Below are 16,695 nucleotides of genomic sequence, written 5' to 3' on the forward strand. Positions count from 1 at the left end.
CGTCGCTGGGAAGTGATCTCCAAGCCAGTGTTACCAAGATGATCTCAAGAACCAGGACACCTATCCTAACTCCTTCTTCCCTCTGGCTTCCAGGAAGCTCACAAACAAACGGAGCAGGGAGCTTTTTTTCTACCCCGCCCCCTCTGGTTTTTATGGCCTCAATTTTCTATTTTCAACGTACTGTAACTCTACCTCATAAGCTCACTTACATTCTTTTCAGAAAGTGATGGAGTGTGAGTAAAGAAAGAATATCTATGATATTTAAAAAGGTCTAAGTAGTAAATTCTACCACGCCTCACTCACAGGCTATCGCTTCATTCTGCCACTCCGTTCTCTGTCTCGGCAGCTGTAAAAGCCACAACTACCACGGCAATTTGGTAATACTGTTTTATTTCCACTTATCCTCTGGGGCATGCAGGAGAATATTTTACCTTCAATCAAGAGGCCTTCCTTACAGCCCTCCAGCACCTCATCTGGCACACAGCACTGCACAAACTGTTTGTGTGCAATCTCTGAAGGCCACAGGAACCCGTGTGAGAACCCAGAGCTAGACCAAAAAAAGAAAAAAGGGCCCGGAGGTCTCTGGGGGATTTGCTGTGAGCTACACAACTTACAGAGATTATGAGCCGCAACTGGAGCTGAGACATCAACACACACGGAACTGCAACCGGACCGCCAGCCTAACTTCAAATGGAGGAGGCCTGGCTTTGAGGTTGCTCTTTAGTTTGGGGTGCTCGGATTTTAGAAACATAAATTCAGGTCCCAGCAGGATCCTGGCTGTTGGGGGCTGCCAGAAGAGAGAGCAGAAGGAGCTCTTTTGCCGTGTGGGGACTGCACACATGAGCCACCACTGCGAGATGCCGGGCAGCACAGCGCTGATGCGCGAGCGCTCGTGGTGAATTTCAGAGGACCGTCCTAGTATCTGGGGTTGAAACTGAGCTGAAAATCCCAGGACGGCCTGGCGCCTCCCCAGGAGGGCACTTCACATCTTTGAAAAGTTAACAAACGTGAAACTGATCTCACACCTGATTCCTGTTGTGACTGTCTCCCTTCCAAGTTTAAACGATATTCTCCCAAAATGGGAAGACATAACAATACCTATCAATACTGATCACAGAGGAGCAGTATTAATGCTAAAGCAGAGTGTATCTTGGCTGTGGGCCGTGGAGCACTTAACAAACCAGCAGGCTGTGGTAATATATATCTAACAGCTGAGCAGGCAGAATGGCCTAAGACTGGCCAGCTGTCCCAAATGGCCAAGAAACTTTCTCCTGCTTGGGTCCAGAACATCACTTTTCAGACATTTCTGCGTCCAGAAAGCACCCCCTCGTTCACCCAAATACCATTATTAAGGCTCTTAAAAGAGCCTATGATGAGGCCGAGTCTAAATTTAACTTGACCGTCAGATGTGATCATGGTCCTAAAATTAGACAGGCCATCCAGCTGGGCTCCGGCTTGCAGTAAAGCTTGCACACAGGAGGGGCAGCCTGTCTGACTTCCTGCCCCTCCCAATCAGCCCTTCAGATCTTCCCAGGACGATGCTGCACCCGGGCAGGGGACGCTGGAGGTGAGGCCTTTGCTGTGGGCTCCTTCTGCTGCCAAGGGGCAGTCAGGAGGGGGCCCAGGTCAGAGCTTGAAAAAAATAATATATAGCATCAAGGCATAAATTTGGGACTTTCAAGTGCCTAAATTTGGAACTGTTCATCTCTGGTAGTGTACTATGAGGTTTCTGATTGGGTCTAAACATTGTGCTATGTTGGTGTTGAAAAGCACCTCTGATTTATTCTAACTCCTTCATTTAATAAGGTGGGATAAAGTCACAGTTATATTGGTAGAGCTGTGATTAGAATCTGAATTCCCAGGGCAAGGCTACTGAGAAACCAGTCCTACTTTATCATTATCAGGATATTTGTGTTAAAAACAACCACTTACTGAATGGTTCCCATGCTGCGTATGTCCTGCTAGGTGCTTAATATCCATTATTCCCATTATTTGGATTTATTCCTCGTAATCATCTGATGAGGTAGCACTGTTACTGTCTCAATTTTGCAGATGAGAAAACAGAGGCTCCAAGAGAGGTTATCTTGCACGAGGCATGTGAAACCCAGTGCCAAGCACTCAACAGAATTCCTGGTTGTCTAATAGATTACTCTGATGCTGTAGCTCAAGAGTTGCAAGAAACATGTATGCTGTACAATATTTCTATGTTTTGTCTTCCATCTCCATTTTGGAATACTGTTAGGTTTTTGCCCCAGTTTGTCAGGTTTTATTGGAATAAAGGTTTTAAAATTCCCCAGGTCACTATTTAGCACAGGGATATCTCTGCAGTGTTGGAATAACCCCAAGGCTTCTGGGGTTTGCAAGAGAATTTGATGGCCATAGGGGCTGACGGCGGAGAAGGCAATGGCAACCCACTCCAGTACTCTTGCCTGGAAAATCCCATGAATGGAGGAGCCTGGTAGGCTGCAGTCCATAGGGTTGCAAAGAGTCTGACCCAACTGAGCGACTTCACTTTCTCTTTCTTCATGCATTGGAGAAGGAAATGGCAACCTACTCCAGTGTTCTTGCCTGGAGAATCCCAGGGACGAGGAAGCCTGGTGGGCTGCCGTCTATGGGGTCAAAGAGTTGGACACGACTGAAGCGACTTAGCAGCAGCAGCAGCAGCAGCAGGGGCTGACTGCAGAAGTTAAGAAAACCTGGTAGTAATGTTCAGATTTTTTTTTTCCTATTCTTTTCTCACCTTTCCTCACTAGCTTTGCTTCAGGAAGAGGGAGGTGGTATGCAGAGTGACAGACTGAAACGTGCAGATGAAGAAAGAGAGGGAAGGAATAGCAGTGAATTAAATCCAAAAAGATGTCCTTCTAATGCTCTGCGATTCTTAGACTTGGCAAAGACCTTGTTGACAGGCTCCGTATGAAACAGGATGGGAAGAGAGTAGGGCACAACCCCTTAAAGAATGACATGACCTCGAGCCTTATCATATGCTCAGTGTAATATACTAGTATATGCTAAATGACACACCACTCTAGCACTGGGACAATTCTGAGGCCAACCATAAAAGGTCAAAAAGTGGGCAGTGGCCCAATATCTGGAAATCTCCACGCCTTCCCTAAAATAGTTCAAATAATCCTCCCACTCATTAGCCTATAAAATAACAGCTCCTAAAAACGAACCATGCCATATTTCAGGGCTCTCTCTCACCTTCTGAGATGGCCTCATTCTGTCTGCGGAGTGTGTTTCTCTCTAAATAAATCCACTTTGTACCTATCACTTCGTCTCCAAATTCTTTCGCGATGGAGGGAGAACCTTAAATTCACTGGGAACACATACACTTGCTCCAACACCCACCCGATGGAAGGCAGCCTTACATTCCTAGTTTCGACATCTGTAAAAACCGCCTGTAAATGGCACCAGAGAAGCAGGGCTGGTGGGTGGGCTTAGAGGCTAAGTGCGCGAGCAAACAGAGGGAGACTGGGCCTGCCTTCGGCCAGGACCACCTCCTGTAAGGCACTGATCTTAAACCGGTGCCCTGCTGTCTAGAAAGTGAACCACTTCTGAAAAACTGAAATTACGCTGAGAGAGGGCTGTATTCCCCTCGAGAATTACATCTGATAATAACAGCGGTCCTCGGTAGTCATAATATTGCTTCTTAGTTAATAAGCATTTGAGGACATTGATTAGAAAGCCAATGGAATCCCTAAAGCCTGGATGGTAGGAAACCCACGCCTGCAGCCTAGAGGTGCGCTCACAGACTTCGAGGTTCTGGCACCCGGGGGGAAAAGGCAGAATCCCTCCTCTCCAGCCCCAAATTGTGAGCGCTTTTATTGCACATTAAGGCCAAAGGGAATACGCTCATATTAATATCACAAAACATCACCAAAGCGCTGGGGGAAAAAAAAACCCTTATGTAATGCAAAGTACCAGAAAGGTAAATGGCTTTATCAACCATGAACTCCTCGGCGAAGCGGATGTGACAGAAATTCTTCTTGCTTTTCCGAATCGCTGTGATGTCACCGCACTGCTCAAAGACTTCCTGGATGATCTCCTCGGTGGCGTTTTCCGGTAAGCCTCCAACAAAGACAGTCTTACACCCGGGAGGTCGTTCTCTTGTGGAGGGGGGTGGAAGATCTGAGAATCACAACCAAACACAGGGTGTTTTGCCTTTTACTTATTTTTGCTCTATTTTATTTTATTTTTCTTTTCTCTGGTTCACCTGACAAAAGTCACACTCGCAGACTAACTTTCTCTATTCTGAGCAATGATGAACGTCTAGAGCAACGGACATGGATGGGGGTGTCAGGTTTCCAGTGCCTGCCTCCTTCCCACCTCTCCGTTCCTCTCTGCTCCTTTCTACAGAGTGGCTATGCCCGTCCATGAACAGAGATAAAGCAAATGTGAGCATAATTTCATTTCTCCTTCATAATACAGAGGCCCAGAGAACTGGCGGGGGCTGGGGGGGGAAGCCTTCAGAAACTACAAAGCATGATGAAATGACAACATGCTGGAAACCTGAGGCTGGTTATCTGCTTTGTCTTTCTGGGGTACAATGGAGCGACGAGGCAGAACGGGAAACAGCCGGAAAGCGGGCACAGTACTTACTTGGCTGGGAAACAGCAGGCCTGAAAAAAATATGCTTTCAAAAAAAATTATTCACATTTAAATGAGCAAACTCCCAAATTTGAGGGAGGCTGTATAAAAAGATAAAATGTACACTGTCACAACATTTTACCTAGTTTATATGTAGATTACTAAAGCAATCTTCTAGAAGGTCCACTTTAAAAAGGCAACACTGATTAATATGAATAAAAAAAAAATTCAGCTATTTAAGCCCATAAACTTAGCATCAGAAGTTAAATTAAAAAAAAAAAAACTGGCCTATTCATTTCATCAAATCTGTGTTTCCTTCAAGTGAAGGCAATCTGGCCCAGGAGCTCGCAGATGTGGGCTCCCCCCACCAAAATTGCTAACTGCCAAATTAATTCCGTTTTCCATCTAGCAAAACACATTTCAGGGTTTCTCTCCTGCATTTGTGAAGATGGATGGAAGTGTGCACATATTTCACACTCTGATCCGCAGCAAATGCTAGACTTCATTGCGCGCAAAAAAAAAAGATTCTTAATGCTGTTTATACATCCCCAATCACACGTGTGCCCTTCATGGTGTCGATTCAGCTCCTGGAAAGACACAGGGACCCACAGATTTTTTCTGTTCTAGAGCCAAAGGACTTCTGTAGCATGATCCCCACTCTGCGTACCAAAGTGGGAGAACTTTGAGTCATATTTGGAAAATGAATACTATATTTAAAAAAGACAAAGAAATTAAAACTTGATGATCAAATACTGCTCACAGATGCCACTTACTTGGATTTTGAGGGAAAAGAGTACAACTTTTGCAGTGGATTATTTCTTTGACAACAGCCACTTCTGTTGGCGGTGGGGGTGGTACCAGCCCCAGGCCTGGTATCATCGGATTAATAGGGGTGATCCCAGTCATCATGTTGAGGCCCGGATCAAAGCCTGGTACACAGATCGAGTCTGTAAAGTACATAAGATATCATTTTGGCTGGTGGATCTTAGATCAGTTTCTGTGGTTACTTTGCTGTTTTCCCGCAAAGGTGATTTGACTTTCGGCTTTCTATTTTTTAGGAATTTCTCATTGGCATAAATATAGCAATACAGAAAGGTAACGAGTAAAGATGAACTTAATGCTTCATGGAAAAGAAGATATGTTATTTAAAATGTTAACACAGCAGGACAGAAGATAGCATATTAGAGTGCAAAACCATGAACCAGGAAGCTCTGCTATTATTGTCAACTCTATTTTCTGTTTCTTAACTTCCAATGCAGATGTGACTGGCTTATGACCAAGGAGGTGGGAAGAATATATTTAACACTGAAGTGCCCAGTGAATCCAACTGTCAACCTGGTTTTATCAAAAGAGGCTTCTTATCCAAATGACCTAGATTTAAGAAAAGTTCAATTTAGATGTGCATACTTTATAATGATGCATTCAGGTCCAACCTATCCTATTTCCACCGGGAAATAAAAAGCAAAGGGTGATTATAATTACGAAGGCTGGGTTAGATACATTATCTGCATATTCAGTCGAATCTGATTCTTTGCAATCCCATGGACTACAGCCCGCAAGGCTCCTCTGTCTATGGGATTCTCCAGGCAAGAATACTGGAATGGGTAGCCATTTCCTTCCCCAGGGAATCTTCCTGACCCAGGGATCAAACCCACATCTCCTGCGGCTCCTGCACTGGTGGGTGGATTCTTTAACACCGAGACACCTGGGAAGCCCATGGGTTAGATACATGTGGGCATAAAATTAGCTATATACATTTCTGAGATCTGTGGGATAATCACACATTCTTCCTCTAATTCAATCAGCAAATAATTGACTGCCCTTCTGAAATCTTTATTTGTGGAATAAAAAAAATACAGCTTTATGCCCTGCAATAAAAATGGAAGGGCACAAAAAGGATGGGTTTTCCAATATAAACACTGAATTTTTTTTTTTAGTGTGATAATAAAAGAAGTCATTTCAAAGGGATATAAAAGTTTTTTTTTTAATTAGTAAGGCCTTTCTAAGGGTGGGGATTGTTACAGTGTACTGTGTTTGTGAGTAGCTGCAAGGAGATCTCTCTCCTGAGGATTCTTCCGTTTTCAGATAACAAATACTTTTCCTGGCGGCGTGGTACTGCTCCCAGACAGATCGGCAGCTCAGACGCCACTGACGGTAGCCCTGGTGACCCTCCACAACCGCTCTTGGGAATGAAGTTTTCTTCTGTAATTTCTCTTTTTTCCGCCATTATTCTAGCTCATTCCCCTCCTTCCCTCCTGCCCCCTCTCCTTTGAGGTGCTCATGTCCAGCTGGTGCCTCAGGCCCTTGGGAGGCTTCATTCTTTGCTTGGCTGAGCTGACAGGTCAGCTATGCCCAGAGGCAGGTGAGGAAGGGACAACTCCAGGCTCTGTTTGCTAAGACAGGCCAGGACAGAGGCCCAGCGCCAACTTTCCCTTTCTGGGAAGAAGCCTGTTAGAGCTTTCTTCCAGCTACTTCGGGTGTTTCTGCTTCTCTTCTGGGCTGAATGGAAGAAGCAGCAGGGTGATCCTGCTTTATGACCCCAAGAGGACCACTGGCCTATTTATGAGGAGATTCATTTAATCTGACTGCATACCAGCCTCACTTCAGTAAAAGGAGGTGGGGTTTTGGGTTTGGTTTTTGCTTTTTGGTTTTTTTGTAAAGAAACCCTCCATGTAAATGCTAAAGAAGCATTGTCTTTCAAAGCAGTGGCCCTGACATCCTAGGCCCTTCTTCTATATAATCATGGCTCTTAGTTTCTTTGTCTCTCACATGGGGCTTTGAGTGGACAGTCTCTGCGAGCACGAGCCTCTGAGGACTCCAGGACTCTGCACTGATAACTGCTCAAAACAAAGTGAGGTACAAATATCAAAATTTGGAAGAGACAGAGACAGGTCTAACACTCTGGTTATTCACTTGAAATTTTCATGAAGTTTCAGTCTTATTCCCATTTCACAGATAAACTAATCAAGGCTTAAAGCCGGAAAGTCAGATTTCCAACATCATAGAGCAAACGAATGGCAGAGTCAGAACTAGGGCCCAGGTCTCTGGCCCTGGTTTTAAATACATCTCTTTTTATAACCACTTGAAAGTTTCCACTGAGAATGACCCAACACTATCATTCACATAATGCATGCCACTACTACAAAAGTACTCTACTCTTAAAAAAAAAAATCAAGATACAGCCTTCCGATCCAGATGCCAATTCTAAAGGAGAAGGTCCAGAATAGAATGGCTTCCAATGTCATCATCACTGACATAACTTATTGGCTTCTAAGGAGAACATATTAGAAATAGACATATTGCCAAGGGGAATATTGGCACGGTGATGCCTTTATTTAATCTCATTCCATACATGAGATTTGTCTGTTTCTTTCCTGGCCTGGCTCTTACTATTGTTTGCCAACACAGGGTGATTTAAGGCTGAAACCACTCAGGACTGCAAACCCTGAAATGAGGGCTCTGTGAATTACAATAACCAGATGTTTCCCCAAATGAGACGAGGGGTCCAGCCCTTGAGTTCTCTTTTAGTTGTAGCAGACTTCTGTTTTCTTTTTGAAGGCCAAATAAATAAAGACATCTTCAGAAATAGAAACAAAAGATTAACAACTCTTGAGCAAAAATCTGAATACACAGCAAGAGTTACTTTGCTTTTTCTGAGACGTGAATACAAAGAGATTGGGGAGGGCTTAATGAAATCCGCATGGTGAGTGCAGTAGTCTGAAAAGCACTTCGCAAGGAATTAGTGCTTAAATTATGTTGGACCTTAAAGAATCTGAGACTCTGTTTTTAAGGGAAAGAGGTAAGAAAGATTAGACTTAAAAAATTATGAACCCATTACTTTTTAACAATATATGAACACATGAAAACTGTTTTCTCAAACAGCACAGCAATCTATTTTGGATGTATGCATTAAAGAAAACGCACAAGTTTTGAAGGTGTGAGAGACACATGCATAACAAGACAAAGGTGAGGAGACAATGGATGTTCTCAGAGTCAGTTCCTCATCTTGCTTTGAACTTGAGAGATGGTGAGCTCTAATTCCACTCAGGGAAAAGAGGGAGGAGGTGGGAAACTGCAGCAAGAAATAATTCGATTAAGCTATGACAAACCTGGAGATCGTATTAAAAAGCAGAGACATCACTTTGCCGACAAAGGCCCACAAAGTCCAAGCTATGGTTTTTCCAGTAGTCATGTACAGATGTAAGAGTTAGACCATAAAGAAGGCTGAGTGCAAAAGAACTGATGTTTTTGAATTGGGGTGCTGGAGAAGACTCTTGAGAGTCCCTTGGATGGCAAAGAAATTAAACCAAGACATCCTGGAATGTGAAGTCAAGTGGGCCTTAGAAAGCATCACTACGAACAAAGCTAGTGGAGGTGATGGAATTCCAGTTGAGCTATTCCAAATCCTGAAAGATGATGCTGGGAAAGTGCTGCACTCAATATGCCAGCAAATTTGGAAAACTCAGCAGTGGCCACAGGACTGGAAAAGGGCAGTTTTCATTCCAATCCCAAAGAAAGGCAATGCCAAAGAATGCTCAAACTACCGCACAATGGCACTCATCTCACATGCTAGTAAAGTAATGCTCAAAATTCTCCAAGCCAAGCTTCAGCAATACGTGAACTGTGAAATTCCTGATGTTCAAGCTGGTTTTAGAAAAGGCAGAGGAATCACAGATCAAATTGCCAACATCCACTGGATCATAGAAAAAGCAAGAGAGTTCCAGAAAAACATCTATTTCTGCTTTATTGACTATGCCAAAGCCTTTGACTGTGTGGATCACAATAAACTGTGGAAAATTCTGAAAGAGATAGGAATACCAGACCACCTAATCTGCCTCTTCAGAAATTTGTATGCAGGTCAGGAAGCAACAGTTAGAACTGGACATGGAACAACAGACTGGTTCCAAATAGGAAAAGGAGTTCATCAAGGCTGTATATTGTCACCCTGTTTATTTAACTTATAGGCAGAATACATCATGAGAAACGCTGGGCTGGAAGAAACACAAACTGGAATCAAGACTGCCGGAAGAAATATCAATAACCTCAGATATGCAGATGACACCACCCTTATGGCAGAAAGTGAAGAGGAACTCAAAAGCCTCTTGATGAAAGTGAAAGTGGAGAGTGAAAAAGTTGGCTTAAAGCTCAACATTCAGAAAACGAAGATCATGGCATCCGGTCCCACCACTTCATGGGAAATAGATGGGGAAACAGGGGAAACAGTGTCAGACTTTATTTTTCTGGGCTCCAAAATCACTACAGATGGTGACTGCAGCCATGAAATTAAAAGACGCTTACTCCTTGGAAGGAAAGTTATGACCAACCTAGATAGCATATTCAAAAGCAGAGACATTACTTTGCCAACAAAGGTTCGTCTAGTCAAGGCTATGGTTTTTCCTGTGGTCATGTATGGATATAAGAGTTGGACTGTGAAGAAGGCTGAGCGCCGAAGACTTGATGCTTTTGAACTGTGGTGTTGGAGAAGACTCTTGAGAGTCCCTTGGACTGCAAGAAGATCCAACCAGTCCATTCTGAAGGAGATCAGACCTGGGATTTCTTTGGGAGGAATGATGCTAAAGCTGAAACTCCAGTACTTTGGCCACCTCATGCAAAGAGTTGACTCATTGGAAAAGACTCTGATGCTGGGAGGGATTGGGGGCAGGAGGAGAAGGGGACGACAGAGGATGAGATGGCTGGATGGCATCACTGACTCGATGGACATGAGTTTGAGTGAACTCCGGGAGTTGGTGATGGACAGGGAGGCCTGGTGTGCTGCGATTCATGGGGTCGCAAAGAGTTGGACATGACTGAGCAACTGATCTGATCCTAAAGAAAATCAATCCTGAATATTTATTGGAAGGACTGATGCTGAAGCTGAAACTCCAATACTTTGGCCACCTGATATGAAGAGCCAACTCACAGGAATAGACCCTGATGCTGGGAAAGATTGAGGGTAGGAGGAGAAGGGGGTAGCAGAGGATGAGATGGTTGGATGGCATCATCAACTCAGTGTATATGAGTTTGAGCAAACTCTGGGAGACAGTGAAGGACAGAGGAGCCTGGCATGCTACAGTCTACTGGGTTGCCAAGAGTCAGACACGACTGAGTGAATGAACACGACAAGTATATAATAGAACTTTCTGCTACAGTTTCTTTCTTTAGAAACTATACTTAAGCAAGAGGAAGCATCACTTATTGCCAAGTTTGCAGCCAGGTCCAGCTGCTCTCTGTATGGCTAGCTGCGATCACAGAGACAGCAAGGCTGTAGCTCAGAAAATATTTTAATTGTCTTTCCCCAATTGGACAAGACAAAAACAGAAACAAAAATCCTGTTGAATCGGTTTAGTGTTTTATCAACCAGATGACCATTTTTCAGAGGGCAACTTGTGGTTTGTGTTGCAAGCTTCTGAGGTATGGCAGTCGAATCCATCCATCCATTCATTCATTTGACACATGCTGAGCACATACAATTGCCAGGATCTGGAGTTACACAGGTAACAGCAACACATTGCCCACTTGGGAGAAATCACAGAGTTTGAAGAGAGCAGGAAGGATGAGGACCACCCTCAGCAGAAGAGCTGAGACATGCGAACGGAGGTGCACAGGGCTAAGAGTCGTCCAGGAAGGGGCCAGCCAGGGGGAGCCTGATGGGAGAAGTCTGAATAATCCTGAGGCCACAGCACAGGGAGCACGTGACGCTGCGGCCGTGATGTGATGAGGGGATCTTGCCATTCGAGCCAGTGTGGCACCACCAGATGGCGGCCACTGAAGGCCAGGTGTGCCCTCTGCCAGGCCAGAGGCCCCGAGCTGGGTTCTGTGCTGCCCTCCATCCCTCCTGCTCTCTTCAACTGCTGCCCCGAGCAGGGGCTTTCCCCTTTTCTGTCCTTCCAGGCATTGCCTCCGTAAAGAATCTCATATTTAAGGTGAGCACTAGATCCCATTTGAAAGAAAGGCAATGCATAGTATAGTCAAGGCTGGACAGAACTGAGTCAGGTGTGGGCTGGACTGTGGCCGAGTGGACGGACATATGCTGTCAGTGCCAAGAACAAGGGCAGCCCAGGAGGCAGGACACAGCACTCTAAGAGAAGAAAAGAGGGAAAAGGTGGGAATCAGGCCAACTGGTAGCATCTGAGGTCTAGTGATGGCGAGAGATCGTGAGCAGCAGACAAAACATGAAGCCAGGCTGGCCGACTTTGCCAGGAGACACTGTCTGCAGGTCACAAAGCCTAAGCCACCCTGGTCCATGGCTCTGACTCATTCCAGGGGAAACTGGAGTTTGGCAACAACACTATGGGGTCACAGGTCAAGAAAAACTAGGCAATCGGGCAGGTTACCTGAGTGGAGACTCAAGCTGGAGAAGTAAGATACTCCTAGATGCCAGGAGTGACGCCTGGGGTTTGCAGGAGGAAGCAGACACTCTGGTTATAGGTCCCAGAGTACAGGGCAGGGTACTGCCAGGTCAACCCAGCGGGATGCTGAGTCCCAGAAGCAGGGTGCTGGGGTCCCCTTATTTCCTACCAGAGAAAGCCCAGGGAGCTGCCAGGCATGGGGTTCAGGGCCCAGGGCATGTACAGGCAGAGACAGGCAGGAGGGGTCCCAAGAGACGTGCAGTAACTCCCCTCCTTTCTCAAGAAGTGCTGACTCAAAACAATGGGATATATGGGGACATTCTTTTTCTTGGAGTTGAGGATGGTGATGCTGTTTTTCCCAAGGGTTCACACTGCAATTGACAAGTTTTGCTTCCGTAAGATCAGTTAAGCTCACGGATTATTAAGGCAATGCTTTTTTCCAATCCAGGTCTGCCTTTCCTTTAATAGCCTTAAAAATCATTTCATGATCAACAGGGAAAAGCAGATGCTAAAAAGGGTGACCCTGAAGTAGACAGATGTGGGCACAGCCAGGTGAACAGAAGTTCCGTAACTCCTCTCAGCTTCAGCGTCTTCATGAGGTAAAGGCGAACATGAACGCTGGGCACCCTCCATCCACAAAGCGGGAGCGTCAGAGAGGACAGTCTGCAGGACAGCCGGGTACGGACCTGTAAGTGCCCGCGTCTGCAGTCAGACTGCCTACGGGCAGGCCCCTGGGTCTCCCACGTACTTGCTGTGTGACCTCAGGAAACTGAACTAACCGTGTTAAATCTCACTTATAATAGCCATAAAATGGGGATAATCATATTTCAACCTTAATATTCTTGGGTGGATTAAACAGGATTAAATAAAAACCCAAAGTGTTTAACATAACATCTAACATATGGTCAACAAACGGTAACGGTTGCCTACGACATTAATATGGATTTTCATACCTACTTAATGTAACCTTAAATAAGTATGTTATCAACACTGTATACACATAAAACATCATCTTGGGGCTCCCCTGGTGTTTCAGTGGTAAACAATCCACCTGCCAATGCAGGAGACATGGATTTCATCCCTTATCTGGGAAGATTCCACATGCCTCAGAGTAACTGAAGGAAATCGACCCAGAATATTCATTGGAAGTACTGATGCTGAAGCTCCAATATTTCAGCCACCTGATGCAAAGAGCAAACTCATTACAAAAAACCCTGATGCTGGGAAAGATTGAAGGAAGGAGAAGAAGGGGGCGACCGAGGATGAGATGGTTGGATGGCATCACTGACTCAATGGACATGAATTTGAGCAAACTCTGGGAGATAGCGGAGGACACGGGAGCCTGGCGTGCTGACGTCCATGGGATTGCAAAGAGTCGTACATGACTTAGTGACTGAACAACACCTAAGCCCATGCGTCACAACTACTGAGCCTGTGCTCTGGAGCCTGGAAACCACATCTACAGAGCCCATGCACCACAAAAACTGAAGCCCATGCATTCTAGAGCCTGTGCTCTGCAACAAGAGAAGCTGCTGCAATGGGAAGCTCGTGCACTGCAACAGAGATCAGCCACTGCTCGCCAGAGCTAGAGACAAGCCCGCACAGCAGCGCTCTAGTGTTAGCTCGGTCACGTCCAACTCTCTGCGACCCCGTGGACTATATAGCCTGCCAGGTTCCTCAATCCACGGGATTCTCCAGGCAAGAACACTGGAGTGGGATGCCATTTGCTTCTCCATGACCCAGCACAGCCAAAAATAAATAAATACATAAAATTATCTTTAAAAAATCATGATGATGGTAAATTTCATTTGACTAACATTTAAACGCTGGGCTTTGGCTAGGTACTTGGCCTGCAAAGACAAAGATGGGAGTCCTTTCTTAGTGAAATCAACAGTCTAGTGGCAGAAACAACTACACAGAAAATGACAATACCGTGGGAGAACTGTTGCGGAACATTTAACCAAGAGGTGCTACGGAAATACAGAGAAGGGGCATCAGAACCCGTTTGGGGCAGGGGTTGTCATGGCTTAAACTGTGTCCCCCAAACAGGTGTGTTGAATTCCTAATTCTCCTAGGGAGCTGAGAATGTGACTTTATTTAGAAATGGGTCTTTGCGGATGTGATCAAGTTAAGGTGAGGTCATACTCTGCTTAGGGTGGGCCCTATCTAACAGGACTGGGGTTCTTATAAGAAGAGGAAAGACACAGACAGACACACAGAGAAGATGGAGGCAGTGACTGAGAGGAGGAGGCTGCAAGCCAAGGAGTCCAGCAGAGCACTGACGAAAACCAGCAGCTAGGAGAAAGGTGCGAAACAGGTTCTCCTCTAGATCCTTCGGAGATAAGACAGCCCTGCCAACACCTTGATTCCGGACTGCTCGCCTCCAAAACTGTGAGAGAAGACATTTCTGCTTTAAGCCCTCTCACTCTGTTCTCTGTTCTGACAGCCGTAGGAGACTGATCCAGAGGGACAGCATCATTGAAGGAATCCAAGAAGGGGGGCGGGGGTGACAGCTGACCTCAGTCTTAAAAAGGATGGCTTCTACATACGCACTGGGCGTATAAAAAAGGTATTTCCACAACATCCTTATCAGGATCAGAAACACAAAGATAGTTCTAAATATTCTCTTAGAAGAAGTGTTCAAAGCAAGCCCCCTGTGGGCAGAACAGCCCTTCGGTTTTTCCTCTGGAAAAACAATCCTAGAAGACTGCTATATGTTTGTTGAGAACAATCTGATCACAAAGACTGTACATTAATGTAATTGTGTACTTTTAAACGGTTATGTGAGGCTTCCCAGATGACGCTAGTGGTAAAGAACCTGCCTGGCTATGCAGGTAGACGTAAGAGACACAGGTTCGATCCCTGAGTTGGGAAGATTCCCTTGGAGGAAGGCACAGTAAACCCCTCCAGTATTCTTGCCTGGAGAATCCCACAGACACAGGAGCCTGGCGGGCTACAGTCCATGGGGTCACAAAGAGTCGGACACGATTGAAGTGACTTAGCATGCAGGCACACGAACTAGCAGAATCTTGAGGAAAGCAAAATTGAAAATGCTGCTGTGATCTTCCCGAAGAGACCGGGAGGCGGAGAGATGTGTGTGCCATTTAATCCCAAGGTGCGTATCCCAAGTAAGCTCCTGGAGCCCCGCCCGGCTGTGCACGCCTTACAGGCAAAGACCTCATGCCATCAGTAAAGCCGGCTGTCTCCTATGGCAGATGCAACGCTGGCAGTTAGAGGAAACGCAGCTGTCAACAGCTAACTTGAGACAGAAGATCTGTGCCCGTGTCTGTAAATATGACATGACGCCAAGCGAACGGGATTTTCAGAACTTCTGACCCAAACTGGTGCAGAGGAGAACTGACGGCTGGAAAGGGCTCTGTCAGATTTTTCTAGTAACGTGCACGTGGGAACCAGACACGTTCTGATGGAGTGGGAGGTAAACGCCCATCAAAGGTTCTGGGAAATTCATTCACGCTGAGGGCCGGGGGATTTGAATTTTCTGCCAGGGCAGTTTGGGTACAGAGGCCCGAGCCGTCACACTCCAAGGGAGCCGCTCTGTGTCCCCCGGGCTTGCGGAACACGCTCCTCAGACACAGTGGCCTCACCAGTGAGGCATAAAGATGGTGGGCGGTGCCTGCCAGGCAGGATGGGCTCGATCAGAGAAGGAAGCAAAGGCGACTGGGCATTATCACGGACCATCACATTTCAGAGCTGCAGGGGACTTGGGCATTTCCTAGTCCTACCATCTCGATTTGGAGATGAGAAAACTGAAGCCCAGAGAGGTGAAGTGACTTGCCCAAAGCAACAGAGCTGAAGAGGCATACAGTTGGAACTGGAATCGGAAGTCCTGGGCTTAGTCATCATGCATTTGTAGTCTCCAACACCTCTGCATCCTGCCTTTATTGGGATACACCTAGTGACAACCACCTCTGTATTTGCTGCCTCCCAGGATAACCCATTCCATTGTCCAACTTTTGTTTTTTTTTGATGTAGATCATTTTCTAAAGTCTTTATTGAATCTGTTACAATATTGCTTCTGTTTTATGTTTCAGTTTTTTGGCCTGGAGGCATGTGGGATCTTAGCTCTTCCACCAGAGATTGAATCCACACCTCCTGAGCACTGGAAGCTGAATCTTAACCCCTGGACCACTAAGAAAGTCCCTCTAACGGTTTTCACTATGAGATACTGACTGATAAGCAGAGAAGAATTGATGCTTTCGAACTGTGGGACTGGAGAAGACTCTCGAGAGTCCCTTGGACAGCAAGGAGATAAAACCAGTGAATCTTAAAGGAAATTAACCCTGAACACTCATTGGAAGGACTGATGCAGAAGCTCTAATACTTTGGTCACCTGATGCAAAGAGCTGACTCACTGGGAAAGACCCTGATATTGGAAAAGATCGAGGGCAGGAGGAGAAGGTGGTGGCAGAAGATGAGATGGTTGGATGGTGTCACCAACTCAATGGACAGAGTTTGAGCAAACTCTGGGAGATGGTGAAGGAAAGGACAGAGGAGCCTGGTGTGCTGCAGTCCGTGGGGGTCACAAAGGGTTGGACACAACTGAACAACAACAGTCTATCTGCTGTCTTTGGCCTGGACTCCTGGACTATTCCCAGGTCGAGTTCTCTCCCACCTTTACTGCTCAAACCCATGGAGAATGGTCACAGGAACACCTGAGTTTCCTCTCAGCCGCCCTGGGCATCCTGCTCCTATAGTCCTTCTACGTGTTACTGTCCTCAAAGACCCCCTTTCCTGAGGT

General features: G+C 45.9%; 1 protein-coding gene across 3 annotated transcripts in view; it reads right to left on the minus strand.

Annotated features, from left to right (window-relative positions):
• ENOX1 (ecto-NOX disulfide-thiol exchanger 1) overlaps window positions 1-16,695 on the minus strand; it is a 340,778-nt gene that overhangs the window by 179,079 nt on the left and 145,004 nt on the right. For all 3 annotated transcript variants that reach the window (XM_055541998.1, XM_055542001.1, XM_055542000.1), the window contains exons 4-5: window positions 5,361-5,534; window positions 3,922-4,128 (exon numbers count right to left, since the gene is read on the minus strand). In XM_055541998.1, the coding sequence (XP_055397973.1) occupies window positions 3,922-4,128; window positions 5,361-5,534 (381 nt within the window). The remainder of the gene's footprint in view (window positions 1-3,921; window positions 4,129-5,360; window positions 5,535-16,695) is intronic.

The sequence above is a fragment of the Bubalus kerabau genome, chromosome 12 (assembly GCF_029407905.1).
Source record: "Bubalus kerabau isolate K-KA32 ecotype Philippines breed swamp buffalo chromosome 12, PCC_UOA_SB_1v2, whole genome shotgun sequence".
NCBI lineage: Eukaryota > Metazoa > Chordata > Mammalia > Artiodactyla > Bovidae > Bubalus > Bubalus kerabau.